The 16,563-nt window shown below is 46.1% G+C and overlaps 1 protein-coding gene across 1 annotated transcript; it reads right to left on the reverse strand.

Moving 5' to 3' along the window:
- Positions 1-14,241: 14,241 nt before the first annotated feature.
- LOC308515874 (mitochondrial pyruvate carrier 1-like) lies at positions 14,242-16,274 on the reverse strand. The gene has a single exon (XM_081086533.1). It carries the CDS (start codon positions 14,922-14,924, stop codon positions 14,640-14,642), a length of 285 nt encoding a protein of 94 aa, XP_080942659.1. The 5' UTR covers positions 14,925-16,274; the 3' UTR covers positions 14,242-14,639.
- Between the last annotated feature and the right edge of the window lie 289 nt (positions 16,275-16,563).

A 16,563-nucleotide genomic window follows, 5' to 3' on the forward strand; every position in this document is an offset into this window, starting at 1 on the left:
AGGGACTGCGGCAGGGCTGCTGGGTCACCTCCCGGGACATTCCCTTCCGACTGTCTATATGCGATGGCCGATTGCAACCTGGAGAACACTTCCAGGCCCCTCTTTTTGACTATGGATAAAGCTGGCCCGGACCTACAGTCAAATATGATATAAACCTAATTTTATTTTTATTTTTTTTGAAGAAGAGGTTCCTTTTTTTTTTTTTAATCCTCATCTCAGGATATTTTCCCATTGAGTTTTTTTTTGGTTTTGTTTTTGTTTTTGTTTTTGTTTTTTTTAGAGAGAGGGAAAGACAGAAATATCAATGTGAGAGAGAAAACATCGATTAGTTGCCTCCTGCATGCACCCCAACCGGGGCCCAGGTAGGGGAGGAGCCTGCAACCAAGGTACGTGCCCTTGACCGAAATCAAACCTGGGACCCTTCGGTCCACAGGCCGACGCTCTGGCCACTGAGCCAAACAAGCACGGGCATAAACTTAATTTTAAAAAAGTAAAGCCTCCGAAGGTTTAACATATGAGTATTGGTAATGAGTTCAAGATGACTTTTTTGTCTCCAGACTCCAGAATTCCAAATCTTCCCAAGCAGCCACTTTCTCCCTCAAGGTCACTGAGGCAAGTACCTACTTGGGGGACATTGGCTGTAAGGGGCACTTTATCAACCCCAGCCTGTCCCTGGTGAGCTAGGCCAGAGGGCACGGAGAACTACAGGGTGGGGCAGAAGGAGCTTGCTTTTTTCCTAAGGAAAATAATGTAGTAACTAGTAAGTAATAATACAAGAACAAACTGTTTCACATACTCACAACTGTAAACCCCTTTGCCCCACCCTGCATTTGTTCAGAACATGCCGTGTTGGGAGACCAAGACAAAGGCCGGGAACGCTGGCTCCCCATAGTGCACACCCAGGCTGGGGGAGGCCCGCCCCTGCCAAAGCTGGGACTTCTGGCCATGGCTTTTGTGACCAGTAGATCTTTCCAGCCACACGAGAGCGGAACACTCCCCCCCCCCCCCCCCGCCAGGAAGCACTGGGCTCTGCCTGGGTTAGACGCGGTTGGTGTGTTTGCAACAGGCCACCCAGACAGCAGACAGCGTGCTGACCAGCCCGCGGACTCATGCTGCTTGTACGGAGATGAAACAAACGAATGCAAACATGGGCAGTGCCAGAGTCCTCACTAAGTGGGTATGAAACCGGACAAGGAATGGGTCCGTGCTGCCTTGTCACTACTTGAGCCCATTAAGCAGAGACAGGCTTAAATCATGTATGAGCGTTTATTCCAATGCTGCTGGCAGCATGGGAGAGCAGCAGGTCATCCATGAAAATCTGCTCTGCACCCGCCCCGCCCCGCCCCCCCCCGCCCCCCCACAAGCCAGTTGTTTATGTGGGGCAGAAGGACAAAGATTGCATGGGGAAGTAGGCAAAAGGAATAAGGATGGGTGTTCCCCACCCCCAGGGGGTGGGTACTGATTGACCGGAGGAATTTATATGCATATATGCATAGCCCTGGACACAGACAATAGTATGGTGAAGGCCTGGGAGGGTGGGTGCAGAGTGGAGGGGGTCAATGAGAAAGAAACACAAAGGGACATCTGTAATACTTTCTTTTTTTTTCTTCTTTTTTTTTTTAAATATATTTTTATTGATTTTTTACAGAGAGGAAGGGAGAGAGATAGAGTTAGAAACATCGATGAGAGAGAAACATCATTCAGCCGCCTCCTGCACATCTCCTACTGGGGATATGTCCACAAACCAGGTACATGCCCTTGACCGGAATCGAACCCGGGACCCTTCAGTCCGCAGGCCGACGCTCTATCCACTGAGCCAAACCGGTTTCAGCTGTAATACTTTCTTTTTAAAAAAATATTTTTATTGATTTCAGAAAGGAAGGGAGAGGGATAGACAGAAACATCGATGGTGAGAAAGTCATTGATCGGCTGCCTCCTGCACACCCCCTACTGAGGATCAAGCCTGCAACCTGGGCATGTGCTCTGACTGGGAATCGAACCCATGACCTCTTGGTTCATAGATTAATGCTCAACCACTGAGCCATGCTGGCTGGGCTGTAATACTTTCCACAATAAAGATAAATGTTTACACATGGCTATTACAGCCCGGCCATTTTGCTCAGTGGTTGAACAGCTACCTATGAACCAGGAGGTCACAGTTCAATTCCCAGTCAGGGCACTGAGGGCTCCATCCCCAATGGAGGGTGTGCAGGAGGCAGCTGATCAATGATTCTCTCTCATCTTGATGTTTCTATCTCTCCCTCCCCCTTCCTCTCTAAAATCAATAAAAAATATTTTTTTTAAAAGGGTATTACAGGCATGGGGAAATAGGCAAAAAGAATAAAAATGGGTATAATAGTTATAGAATAAGGGAATATGGGCTGGGGTTGCAAAGGGCAGCAACAAGGTTGTTTATCTTTCCATGATAACAGGCCATTCTGGGATAAGGAGGATGGATCGAATTTCCAGGTTAACTCCCAGGTCTCAGGTGTACAACTCTCAGCCAGGTTAGAATGTGCTCTCTTTAATCAGAACAAAACAATCATGGTTAACAGAGCAGGATTCATATTTCTTACTAGTGCCCTGGTGCACAGATTCGTGCACATTGAAAGGAAATTAATTAGAAGGTGGCCAGCAGGGTGGGACTGGGCCAGACAGGCCAGAAACGCCCTGGAGCCACTTCCCACAGTCCTTCCCTGGCCAACTGCACCTGGGGCAGCACCGCAGCTCAAGGGGCTTCTGCAGAGTGAGCGGGATCCCTCGGCCTGTCCTGCGGGAATCAGGCCAAAACTGGCTCTCTGGAATCGGGCTCTCTCCTCTCTGGTTCCAGGGTGAGTCACCCGAGAACTGCCGCCATCATGTCACCACAGCTCCACAGCTCCGCAGCTCCTGCATTAAGCATCTGCCCCCACACTGTGGTCAGTGTGCATCATAGCTACTGGTTGGATAGTCGGACAGTTGCTTAGCATTTTATATATATAGATAACTATAGCTAGTCTCTATTATTCTATTTCTGTCCCTAACAGGTATATTCATTGCAATTTTGTGTGTATTCATTTTCCATAATAACTAAAAGATATGATTTCCTACAACAAGCCTATAAGATAAGCTCTGCTAATATCAAACCTTGCAAAGGCTACACATTCCATAGAATCTATTTATATAAAATGCTAATATGCAAATTGACCCAACAGCGGAATGACTGATTGCTATGACACGCACTGACCACCAGAGGGCAGACGCTAAATGCAGGGGCTGCCCCCAGCCCACAGGCCCCGACTGGTGGTGGGGGTGGGGGACGGGGTTGGTGAGGGGGCAGTGCCAGGCCAGCCAAGGCGGGTGCAAACGGGGCCCCTGATCACCCGACAGATCATCCCCGATTGCCAGCCAGGCCTAGGGACCCTACCTGTGCATGAATTTTGTGCACTGGGCCTCTAGTTTAATTATAAAGGCTTTTCAGAGAGCAGAATATGACAGGTAAATGTCTTGCTCTTTGCAGTAAATAATTCAGAAGCTCAATTTCATGAAGGCAAATATATATAATATGTATAGATTTATCTTGAGCCAGATCTGGTCCGACAAGGCTAAACCTTCCTAATTACCAGTATTAACTTGGGGATTACTGGGATGTAAGTTCCCCAGCTTTTGCTTTTGTCTTTTTTTTTTTTTTTTTTTTTTTTTTTGTATAGCAAAGGTGGAGATTTATTGAAGAACAAGTATAGACTCCCATGTGGGGAAGGGGAAAGAATCTCACAGCACATATTCCCATGTGAGGAGGGGGCAAGAGTCCCTCTTTTGTCTTTATTTAAAAAAAAAAAAAAAAAAAAGGAGTAATGACCACCCACTCTGAATTCTCCACACTTTTACAACCTCTCAAAGATTCTGATTGCATGGTTGCCCAGGGATGGACCCAGTTGCTTAGAGCAGGGATCCTCAAACTTTTTAAACAGGGGGCCAGTTCACTGTCCCTCAGACCGTTGGAGGGCCGGACTATAGTTTAAAAAAAACTATGAACAAATTCCTATGCACCCTGCACATATCTTATTTTGAAGTAAAAAAACCAAAACGGGAACAAATACAATATTTGTATTTGCATGTGGCCCGCGGGCCGTAGTTTGAGGACCCATGGCTTAGAGCATCATCCTGATATGCCAAGGTTGTGGGTTTGGGTTAAATTCCCAGTCAGAGCACATACAAGCAACAACCAATGAATGCATAAATAAGTGAACAACAAATCCATGTTTCTCTGTCTCCCTTCTTTCCTCTCTCTCTCTCTAAAAAAAGATCAATAAGCCTGGCCGATGTGACTCAGTGGTTGAGTGACAACCTCCGAGCCAGGAGGTCACTGTTCGATTCCTGGTCAGGGCACATGCCTGGATTGTGGGCTCAATCCCCAGTGTGGGGCGTGCAGGAAGCAGCCAATCAATGATTACCTCTCATAATTGACGTTTCTATTTCTCTCTCCCTCTCTCTCCCTCTCTGAAATCAGTAAAAATATATTTTTTAAAAGATCAATAAAAAAATTTTAAAATATTAAAAAAAGAAAGATGGTGCTGGATTGCTCTGCAGGCACAGTGTCCTCAGTGAGAAGAGCACAGATGTGACCTCTGAGCTGCCTGCTGCTCCCCATCAGCATGGCTTCCCAGAGCGTCTCAGGTTCCCCATAAGAACCCACGACCAGCAGGTCCCACTGGGTGGGAAAAGCTCCTGTTTTGCATGCTCCTGGTCTGTTTGTTTTTAATATATATTTATTGATTTCAGAGAGGAAGGGAGAGGGGGAGAGAGAGACAGAAACATCAATGATGAGAGAGAATCATTGATCAGCAGCCTCCTGCACACCCCCTACTGGGAATCGAACCCACAACCCGAGCATATGCCCCTGACCAGAATCGAACCCGGGACCCTTCAATCCACAGGCTGATGCTCTATCCACTGAGCCAAACCGGCCAGGGTTGTTTGTTTTTTAACCTTCTGATCCTGTTTCCCACCTGACACTTCTATAGGCTTTGTCCTGCCACCAAGTACAAAACGCCTCCGTATTTTTCTGAATACATCTGTACATTTTCACCCACACTCGGTGTGCCCTTTACCACACATTTTGACCCAAGGGACCTATGTCATAACCTAAAACAAAACAGACCATTACAATGACATCATTTTAAAAATCTACCATATCATGTGATCCCTCAGCCTCATTCCAGCACAGCTTCACTCCAGCCCCCATGCCTGGGGCATGCTTGGGGGAAGGGGTGGAATAACAGGGTTGGCGGGTTGGGGCAGGTTCAGGGGCGGGAGGGCTGCCTATGAAGCAGGACAGTGGTTTCCACAGGACCAGCTAAAGCCGGATGTACCCAAACCCTGTGCCTCAGCATTCCCACTTCTCAGGTTATGCACAGCACATGTGCACACTTGTGTCTATTAAAAGAAATATGCAAATATGTTCACCGCAGATGCACTTAGAATAGTCCCACACCGGATATAATTGCATGGCCACCAACTGTAGAAGGGGTGGATAAATTGGGGTTTATTCACAATACTGGTGAGCTATACAAAAGTGTGATGAGTCCTGGCTGGTGTGGCTCAGTTGGATGGAGTGTCCTCCCTTGCACCAAAAGGTTTCGGGCTCCATCCCCAGTGGGAGTGAATATAGGAGGCAACCGATCCATGTTTCTCTCATAGATCAGTGTTCCCCTCTCTCTCTCCCTACCCTCTCTCCCCTCTCCCCCCTTTAAAATCAGTGCGAGGATTTTAAAAAGTGGGAATGAATGTACATGACTCACAAACATAAGGATTAAGCAAAAAAGTCAGACATAAAAGATGACCTGTGAGGTTCCATGGAAGTGCAGTTCGACACCAGGCAAGAGTGCCCATCGTGGGTGCCCGTGGGGTGGGGATGGTGACTGGAGGGACACTTCTGGAGCTCTGGGCATCTTCTCTTTCTTAATCTGGAATATATGCGTCATATAAACTCATTGAGCCATATTATGACTTAGGCATTTTTCTAACTATATGGTACACTTTGGAAAAAGTTTACTTTAAAAGAAAAGAGACAGCCCTTGGTGGGTGGCTCCGCTGGTTGGAACATCCTTCCGTACACCAAAAGGTTGCACTTTCAATTCCCAGTCAAAGCACACACGTAGGTTGTGAGTTCAATTCCCAGTTGGGGTGCGTATGGGAGACAACTAATCACCGTTTCTCTCTCACATCAATGTTTCTGTGTTTCTCTCTCACTTCCATCTTCTCCCTCCCCCTCCCCCTCTCAAAAGTAAATTCATTTTGAAACAGGAATTTTTAGGGGTGAAAAAGACAGGTTTAGGAAATTTTAGAAATTAAGGGAACCATGGAAGAAGCACAGGGCAGCAGAAGGTATATTTCCATAGAATAGGAGGAGCTGAAAAGCTGCAACAGGTACATTTCCATAGAATGATCAAGTACAGACTGCCAGGTGGGGAGGGGGAAAGAGTCCCACTGAGTTCCTTTTTCCTGTGGTTTATAAAGGCTGCAGACCTTTGCGCCTGACGTCCCCTGATTGGTCACTATTCCCTGGTAACTCCTGAGCTCAAAGGTCGAGCTGGGAACAGCAGAAGGTCTATATTTACAAAATAAAGGGAAGGAAGCCCTTCATCCAGAAGGAGAAGAAGAAAGCCCAAAGGGAATAGAAAAACAATAAGGAAGGAGGGGAAGAAAACCTCACCTGTCCCACGTGAGGTTCGACCTTTGAGCTCAGGAGTTACCAGGGAATAGTGACCAATCAGAGGGGACGTCAAGGCGCAGAGGTCTGCAGCCTTTATAAACCATAGAAAAAAGGAACTCAGTGGGACTCTCTCCCCCTCCCCACCTGGCAGTCTGTACTTGTTCTGTAATAAGTCTCCACCTTTGCTCGACCACCTCCTGTCCGTGGATTCATTCTTCAACTCCGGTGGACAAAGAATCTGGGACATCCTGCCCAGTCCAAAAATTCTGCTTCAATAAAGAGAGAGAGAGAGAGAGAGAGAGAGAGAGAGAGAGAGAGAGAAGAAAAGTTCTGCAGTGCCTGTGGTAGTCAGAATAATGGCTACCCCAAAATGTCCACATCCTAATTCCCAGAATTTGAATTTGTCAATATATTCTATTATATGGCAAAAAGGACTTCGTATGTAACTATGTAACTTAGTTAAGGGTCTCAGGATTATCCAGGTGGGCCCAACGTCGTCACAAGCGTCCTTAGAGGAAGAAGCAGGTTCCAGAAGCGTGTCTAAGTGAAGGACGGCTGTCCAGCCCAGGAAAGTGGGCGGCTCCTGGCAGCTGGAGGGACTAAGCAGACCTCCCGTAGCACCTCCAGGGGGAACAGCCCTGCTGGCGCCTTGGTTATGACCCACTGAAACCCACTGTAGACTTCTGACCTCCTCCACTGTAAAATCGTAAACGTGGGTTAGGCCACTACGTTGGTGGTAATTTGTTACAGCAGCAAGAGGTGCCAGAAACAACTTCCTTCTTAGCTTCCTAGTAATTAGATGCTTCTCAGAGTAAGTTCAGATGTGACTCCAAGCTATTTAAATATGGATGATCAAAGTTAGTTCCATCCGGCCACCTACATTTTTTTTAAAGTTCTGGCTTCTAACATAATTGGAGTCCTACCACAGACGCAGATCCCGGGGTCTGTGCCGAGGAGCTGACCTGCAGGTGTGGAAGCTGGTTAAGTCTCTGCCTGCGAAGGGGTTGGCTTCCTTTCTGACGCTGGAGCCTGGAGCCCTCGGGCAGGCAGCAGGGAGAGCAGGTGGGGTGATGGAGGACAGGCTGGAATCCACAAGACAGCCGGGGAGCCCGTGTGGGTGTCTCAGCGCCAGCCGCCACCTTTGAGGATGGGGTGTCCTGTGAGAAAAGGTGACACCCCTTGTCAAACAGCTAAGTCACAGGTGGAGAATGGGGGGGTGGGTGTAAGAGTAGCTCTGGAGAGGCTGGGTGGGCAGGCCAACAGCTCCTGGGTGCCCTGCGTGGGCCTGCAGAGCGTCACAACCCACGTGGCCCGGGCTCCACTCCTGCCTCCCAATCTGCTGCTGCCTCCTGGCTTTGGTGGCCCACTCTACGAGACACACAGAGAGGAGGATGCTGGGAAGTGCAGCTCAGCTCACCGAGTCGGCCCATTTCACAGCTACCACACGGCTGTACCCGGATTAGCTGGCATCCCTGGGGGAAATCCCTTCACTCCGTCTGCACAACGTCAACAATAATAATGATCCATGGATGGAATTTGTGGACAAAAAGGGGCCACATGCTAACCTGACTAGTACAGGGAAGGCCTGCATGGCAGCCTTGCAAACTCAGAGACCTAAAGTAACCACAAGTGATGGTCAGAAATAAAAACGTTTTTAAACTAAAAGCACTTTATGGTGGTTAGTCATGTCCTAGGCCGGGCGGGTATCTTCCCTGACAAAGGTCAACCTTTACCTTATTTAATTAAGTCTATTATCTTTAACATCTATGATAAAATCCTTTGGAATGTCAGGGTAACTCCCCTTTTTCCAGACCCCACAGGGCACAATTAGGATGGAGACCATAAATCCTCTCATTGTTGTACCGTTAATTGCTGGCTGTTAACTATCCCCTACACACCTTTGTAAAAGATGTGTCTATCATCTTTTCATCCAATTCCAAAGGTTTCTCCCCCAACCCCACTTTGCCTTCTCCCGCCTCCCTGATCTCTCACCAGTGGCTTTCATGTAACCCACCTAAGTCTCCTCTTTTGATTGTGGTGGGAAAAATAAGGTGAAAACTGCCATTCTCCAGACCATGATCTCAATCTCTTGAAATTCTGTTTCCTGCCATCTATCGACAGTTTGGCTCAAATAAAATCACAAAAATTCTTCAGAGGCTTGAATATTTCTTATGCTAACAAGTGATGTGAAATAATATAAGCTCTAGGTTCCATGTCTAGACTATAATTTTTTTAAAAAAAATATATATTTTTTATTGATTTTTTACAGAGAAGAAGGGAGAGAGATAGTTAGAAACATCAATGAGAGAGAAACATCGATCAGCTGCCTCCTGCACATCTCCTACTGGGGATATGCCTGCAACCCAGGTACATGCCCTTGACCGGAATCGAACCTGGGACCTTTCAGTCCACAGGCCGACGCTCTATCCACTGAGCCAAACCGGTTTCGGCATAGACTATAAGATACTCAAATTTTTGAATTAGTTCATTGATCCCACTACTAACTTAGATGCTCAAAGAATGTGCTTTTTGTTTAAATGTGTCACTCATAAAGATAATTAGTTCTTTGAAATGGTAAAAGACATCTACTAGTATTACATGCAAATGTATAAAGTATATTTTTAAAATATATTTTTATTGATTTCAAAGAGGAAGGGAGACAGAGATAGAAACATCAATGATGAGAGAGAATCATTGATTGGCTGCCTCCTGCAGGCCCACACTGGGGATTGAGTCCACAACCTGGGCATGTGCCCTGACTGGGAATCAAACCATGACCTCCTGGTTCATAGGTGAGTGCTCAACCACTGAGCCACACCAACCAGGCTAAAGTATTTTATTTTTTTATTATTATTTTTGTAAAAGAAATTCTCTTTTTTTTTTTTAAAATATAGTTTATTGATTTTTTACAGAGAGGATAGGAGAGAGATAGAGAGTTAGAAACATCGATGAGAGAGAAACATCGATCAGCTGCCTCCTGCACACCCCCCACTGGGGATGTGCCTGCAACCAAGGTACATGCCCGGAATCGAACCTGGGACCCCTCAGTCCTCAGGCTGACGCTCTATCCACTGAGCCAAACCGGTCCCGGCAGAAATTCTCTTTTTTAAAAAATATATTTTATTGCCGAAACCGGTTTGGCTCAGTGGATAGAGCGTAGGCCTGTGGACTGAAAGGTCCAGGTTCCATTCCGGTCAAGGGCATGTACCTGGGTTGTGGGCATATCCCCAGTAGGAGATGTGCAGGAGGCAGCTGATCGATGTATCTCTCTCATCGATGTTTCTAACTCTCTATCTCTCTCCCTTCCTCTCTGTAAAATATCAATAAAATATATTTTTTTTAAAAAAAAATATATATATTTTATTGATTTTTTGCAGTGAGGAAGGGAGAGGGATAGAGAGAAACATCAATGAGAGAGAAACATCGATCAGCTGCCTCCTGCACACCCCCTACTGGGGACGTGCCCGCAACCAAGGTACGTGCCCTTGACTGGAATGGAACCAGAGGCAGATGGTTTATCCACTGAGCCAAAGCAGTTAGGGCTAGGGTAAAGTATTTTATACTAAACCAGAGGACCAGTGCCCTGACTTGTGCACTGGTGGGGTCCCTCAGCCTGACCTGCGCACTCTCGCAGTCCAGGACCCATTGGGGGATGTTGGACTGCCGGTTTCGGGATCAGGCTGAAACTATAGTCCGACATCCCCTGAAGGATGTAATAGTGTGGGAAGCAGCTGGGGAGGAGCCAGAGCCCAGGCTGGGCACCACACCGGTCCCCTCTCATCCCGGCCCCCACTGCTTGGAGGTGCTGCCATGGAGACGGGAGAGGCTTGCCCAGCCACAGCTGTACTCGCCAGCCGTTAGCCTGGCATCTGGCGCTTATTGGTCAGCTGAGTGGTGCTCTGGCTGTGGGAGTGCACTGACCACCAGGGGGCAGCTCCTGCATTGAGCATCTGCCCCCTGGTGGTCAGTGCATGTCATAGCGACTGGTTGACCAGTTGTTCGGTCACTTAGGCTATATATAGACTAGAAGCCCAGTGCAAGAATTCGTGCACCGGTGGGGGGGTCCCTTGGCTGGGCCTGCAGGGATCAGGCAGAAACCGGCTTTCTGACATCCCCCAAGGAGTCCTGGATTGCGAGAAGGCACAGGCCAGACTGAGGGATCCCACTGGTGCACGATCAGGGTCAGGGTCGGGGAGAGACAGCGGGAGGGCTCCAGGGCGTGTCCAGCCCATCTTGCCCAGTCCTGATTGGCCGGACCCCAGAAGCAAGCTAACCTACTGGTCAGAGCGTCTGCCCCTTAGTGGTCAGTGCGCATCATAGTGACCAGTCGAACAGTTGAATGGTCTGGCACTTATCATTTTAGGCTTGTATTATATAGGATGGCTCTCTAGTCACAGGACATGAATTTGACTCTGGGCTCCATCTTGTACTGGTTGTGTGGGCAAGTTGTATGAACATGGTGACTGTGTTGTTAGTAAAGGAAGGGTGACAGTTCTTACCTCACAGAGTCATCGTATTAACTTAGGAAATGTGGGTACCTGGCACATAGCCAGTGCCCAATAAACATTTGCTCATCATCATCATCATTGTTGTGTATAGACCTAAATGCTAACCTCTGTGGGGGGATGTCAGTTGTTTTGTTCTCTTCTTTGTGTTTTTCTTTTTTTTTTTAATTTATTTTTATTGATTTCAGAGAGGAAAGGAGAGGGAGAGAGAGATGGAAACATCAATGAGGAGAGAGAATCATTGATCGGCTGCCTCCTGCACGCCCCCTACTGGGACCCTTAAGTCTCCAGGCCGATGCTCTATCCACTGAGCCAAACCGATTACAGCCTTACACATTATTTTTGAAATAGATCACCACCCTTTGTCTTTTTCACAAGTCCTTTTTTAAATTTTTTAATTTATTTTTTTTACACGTCCTTTTTAAAAAAATATATATTTTATTGACTTCAGAGAGGAAGGCAGAGGGAGAGAGAGAAAACATCAATGATGAGAGAGAATCATTGCACGCCCCACACTGGGGATCCAGCCCACATCCAGGGCACGTGCCCTGATGGGGAATCAAACTGTGACCTTCTGGTTCGTAGGTTAATGCTCAAGCACTGAGCCATGCCGGCTGGCCGGGCTCACAGTCTTTTTGACTCCATTCACACGGTCCCCATTTTCTCTTCCGCTCCTCCATATATAAATAAGTTAGAATTAGAGCCTTCCTGTGTTCCCAGGATCAGGCGTGCGTCTCACCCTTTCTATACAGTTTTCTATCATTATCCCATATGTTTGGCCACCTCTTGCTCCTCCTTGTGGCTTTCCAGAAGAGTGACAAATGCATCTTCTGAATAGCTGCACTGTAAAATTCAAATATGATTAGCTGAGGGGGAACATTTTCTTCTAGCCAGTAGGTAAGGTATATCCTGCCAAAACCAGCTCTACCTTTTCAATGTCTGATTCAAGGAGCGAACATTTCTTCATGGCTACACTGTAATCTAAATTTAGATGCTTCAGCAGAAGTATCCACATATTTATTTCAAGATTCCAAATAAATGCAATGCCAAATTTAGCAATGTCTAAGCACAAGCCTGTTTCATTAACCAAGTGATGGTTTTCTTTTTCTGTAGTTTTATTTTATTCCTCCTCAAATTTTTATTTTGAACATTCTCAAGGCTATAGAAAAGTTGAAAGAATGGTATAAAGAAATTTACAGCCCTCGCTGGTTTGGCTCAGTGGATAGAGTGTGGGCTTGCAGACCAAAGGATCCTGCGGTCGATTCCAGTCAAGGGCACATACCTGGGTTGCGGGCTCGGTCCAACGTGCAGAAGGCAGCCAATCGATTCCCTCTCATCATTGATGTTTTTTTAAAAATATTTTATTGCCGAAACCGGTTTGGCTCAGTGGATAGAGCGTCAGCCTGCAGACTGAAAGGTCCCAGGTTCGATTCCGGTCAAGGGCATGTACCTGGGTTGCGGGCGTATCCCCAGTAGGGGATGTGCAGGAGGCAGCTGATCGATGTTTCTCTCTCATCGATGTTTCTAACTCTCTATCTCTCTCCCTTCCTCTCTGTAAAAAATCAATAAAATATATTTAAAAAAATATTTTATTAATTTTTTTACAGAGAGGAAGGGAGAGGGATAGAGACATCAATCAGCTGCCTCCTGCACACCCCCTACTGGGGATGTGCCCGCAACCAAGGTACATGCCCTTGACCACAATCGAACCTGGGACCGTTCAGTCTGCAGGCCGACGCTCTATTCACTGAGCCAAACTGGTTAGGGCCATCATTGATGTTTCTATCTCTCTCTCTCGCTTCTTCTCTGAAATCAATAAAAATATATTTAAAAAAATAAATTCATATATCATTCATGTATATCAATTGTTTACTTAAAAAATTTTAAAAATGCTTTTATTGATTTTTTAGAGAGAGAAGAAAGGAGAGGGAGAGACAGAAACATTAATCAGCTGCCCCCTGCATGTTACCCACTGGCGATTGAGCCCAAAACCTGGGCATGTGCTGACTGGGAATTGAATCAGGGATCTCTTGGTGCATGGGAGGATGCTCAACCAATTGAGCCACACTGGCCAGGTCCAACTGTTTACTTTTTGCCCCATTTATTTGTTTGTTTATTATACTGAACCATTTGAAATAAAATTGCACACATGACTTTTCTCCTCAAATAATTAAATATGTGCCTACTAAAAATAAAAATGAACATTAATCTTTTTTTTTAAATATATTTTATTGATTTTTTACAGAGAGGAAGGGAGAGAGAGAGCCAGAAACATCGATGAGAGAGAAACATCGATCAGCTGCCTCCTGCACATCTCCTACTGGGGATGTGCCCACAACCCAGGTACATGCCCTCGACCGGAATCGAACCTGGGACCTTTCAGTCCGCAGGCCGATGCTCTATCCACTGAGCCAAACCGGTTTCGGCGAACATTAATCTTTAAAGGTTATCTACTATGCAGTGTATATTCAAATTTCAGTGTATATTCATGTGAGAAATGTTTGTTGTGTAAGCCACCCAGTCTATGCTATTTTTGTTATAGCAGCCAAATGGACTAAGACAGCTACCCCCTCAACCTGCCCAATTTTTTAAAAATATTGTTACTGATTTCAGAGAGGAAGGGAGAGGGAGAAAGAGATAGGAACATCAGTGATGAGAGAGAATCATTGATTGGCTGCTTCCTGCATGTCCCCTACAGGGCATTAAGCCTGCAGCCCAGGCATGTGCCCTTGACTGGAATCGAACCCGGGACCCTTCAGTCTGCAGGCCAATGCTCTATCCACTGAGCCAAACCAACTAGGGCCAAAATTTTTCTTAATCAAAATCCCAGTGGAAGAATGGGAGAAAATATTTGAAAATCATATATCTAATAAGGAATTAATATCCAGAATATAGAGAGAACTTTTATTTATTTATTTTTTATTGCTTAAAGTATTACAAAGAGTATTACATATGTCTCCATCCCTCCCCCCACTTGACAATCCCTTGGCCTCCCCTGCCCCCCAGTGTCTTATGTCCATTGGTTATGCTTAAAGGGAGAACTTTTTTTTTTTTTTTTTAATATTCAAGTCATTTATTGCCGTTAAGTCACAGCATTTCAGAATACACACTGCATGGAAAGGGACACTCTTCAGACCCTGGGGTGAGACCTGAAGGGTGTAGCTGGGGTTGTCTCATGGTCATTACAGAACAAGGCCAGAGCTCTGAGCACCCAGGTCTGAGTCACAGGCTTTGTTCTCTTCCGTCGCGCGTTCAGCAAATTCTAACAGATAACAAGACGGCCTCAGAGAAAGCATCGCTGGGATCACGGAATGGCTGCCTGTGTGACGGCTGGTCAGGGGGAGGAGGAGAGTAGTCAGTACTTGGGAGGCAGCTGGGGCGGGTCAGGGGCTCAGGGGCTCTCGCTGTGGGTGGAAATGGTTGGGTTAGTAAAACAGCACTCAGCGGGTCGTCCTCAGCAGGGCGTTGGTGGCGTGGCACACGAACAGGAGCCAGTTGCGAGGCTGCACCTTGTAGGCAAATCTCATGAACGTCAGAGAGTAACAGCAGAGGGCAAACGTCATCCGCCCACTGATAATCTCCGGAGACTTTTTCATGTCATTGATGGCGGCGATGGGGAGACCCCAGTTGGCTACTGGGCCCCAGAAGTGCGTGCTCATGAGGTAGTCCCGGAAGTCCTTGCTCCGGACATAGTCCGCCGCCTTGCGCACCAGCGCGCCCGCCATGGCCGTGCCGCACGCAGGCCGCCGTCGCCGCCGCCACTCGGAGCCCCGCAGCCAGGCCCAGCGGACAGAGGGGGCTATAGGGAGAGCTTTTAAAACTCAACAATAAAAAACAAACAGTAACCTAATTCAAAAAATGGCAAAAGAATCAATAGACATTTTCCAAAGAAGAGATACAAAGAGCCAATAAGCTCATGAAAAGGTGCTCAGCATCACTGATCATAGGAAAATGCAAATTAAGCAGATATCACCTCAGACTCATGCTGGCTACTATTTTAAAAAACCAGAAAATAACAAGTGTGGGTGAGGATGTGGAGAAATTGGAACCCTTGTGCATTGTTGGTGGGCATGTAAATTGGTGTAGCCAGTATGGAAAACAGTATGAGGGTTCCTCAAAAAGTTAAACATAGAATTAACATATGATTCAACAATTCTACTTATGGGTATATTCACAAGATGAAAGCAGGGATATGAAAAGATATTTGTATACTTGTGTTCATAGCAGCATTCTGCAAAACAGTCAAAAAATGAAAGCAACCCAAGTGTCCACGAACAGATGAATGAATAAACAAACTGTGGGACATACATACAATGGAATATTATTCAGCCTTAAAAAGGAAATTTCTAACATGTGCTACAAAAGGGGTGCACCTTGAGGACATTGTGCTAAGTGAAATAAGCCAGTCACAGGAGGACGACAGGCTGTATAATTCCACTTAGATGAGGTACTTAGAGTGGCCAAAATCAGAGGAAAAAGAATAGGTTGCAGGGAATAAGGGGGATGGGGAGTTACTGTTTAACGGGTGCAGAGTTTTGTTTTCCAAGATGAAAAGAGCAATGGCGATGGATTGTGCTGGTGGTTGCACACTGTGGATGTATTTAAGACCACTGAACTGTGCATCTGCCCCGACCAAGACCCATTTTGAGTCCCAGAAGTTTGGGAGAGCAATGAGCTCCCTTGCCAGAACTCAGGATTTGTTTCCCCTGATATCTGAGGGACCACCTTATTCATAGTAGCTCAGTTAAATTTGTTGAATTCAATATTTCGTTCTCTTTGGCTTCAAAGATAAGAAATGAAGCAAAAGTGAGTAATCCTGCTACAACAGTTAAGACTGTCGAAATACATTTCTTGTGAAAACCCAAATCAGCAGTGGTAAAAATTATAACTTTGTGCAGTAGAATGTGCAGCCAGCCAATCCTGACACGGACACATCCAAGCATGAAGACTGACAGCTTTTCCTCTCAATGAATCATGCATAACAGATGAGTGTACTTAAATTTTTCATATAACTTAAATTTATCATTAGCTTTCATGTTTTTCAAGTAGAATTTTCTTTTTCTTTTTTTTTTTTAAATATATTTTATTGATTTTTTACAGAGAGGAAGAGAGAGAGATAGAGAGCTAGAAACATCGATGAGAGAGAAACATCAATCAGCTGCCTCCTGCACATCCCCCACTGGGGAAGTGCCCACAACCCAGGCACATGCCCTTGACTGGAATCGAACCCGGGACCCTTCAGTCCGCAGGCCGACGCTCTATCCACTGAGCCAAACCGGTTTCGGCGAAGTAGAATTTTCTATGGGTAACATAAAGTTCCTATACATTTTATAAAGAGATAAAATTTAATGTTAACATTATTTA

Source organism: Myotis nattereri, assembly GCF_964212035.1.
Source record: "Myotis nattereri genome assembly, chromosome: 3".
NCBI lineage: Eukaryota > Metazoa > Chordata > Mammalia > Chiroptera > Vespertilionidae > Myotis > Myotis nattereri.

Excerpts from the sequence above, each read along its gene's own strand:
- LOC308515874 (XM_081086533.1), bottom strand. The coding sequence starts at position 14,924 with ATGGCGGGCGCGCTGGTGCGCAAGGCGGCGGACTATGTCCGGAGCAAG.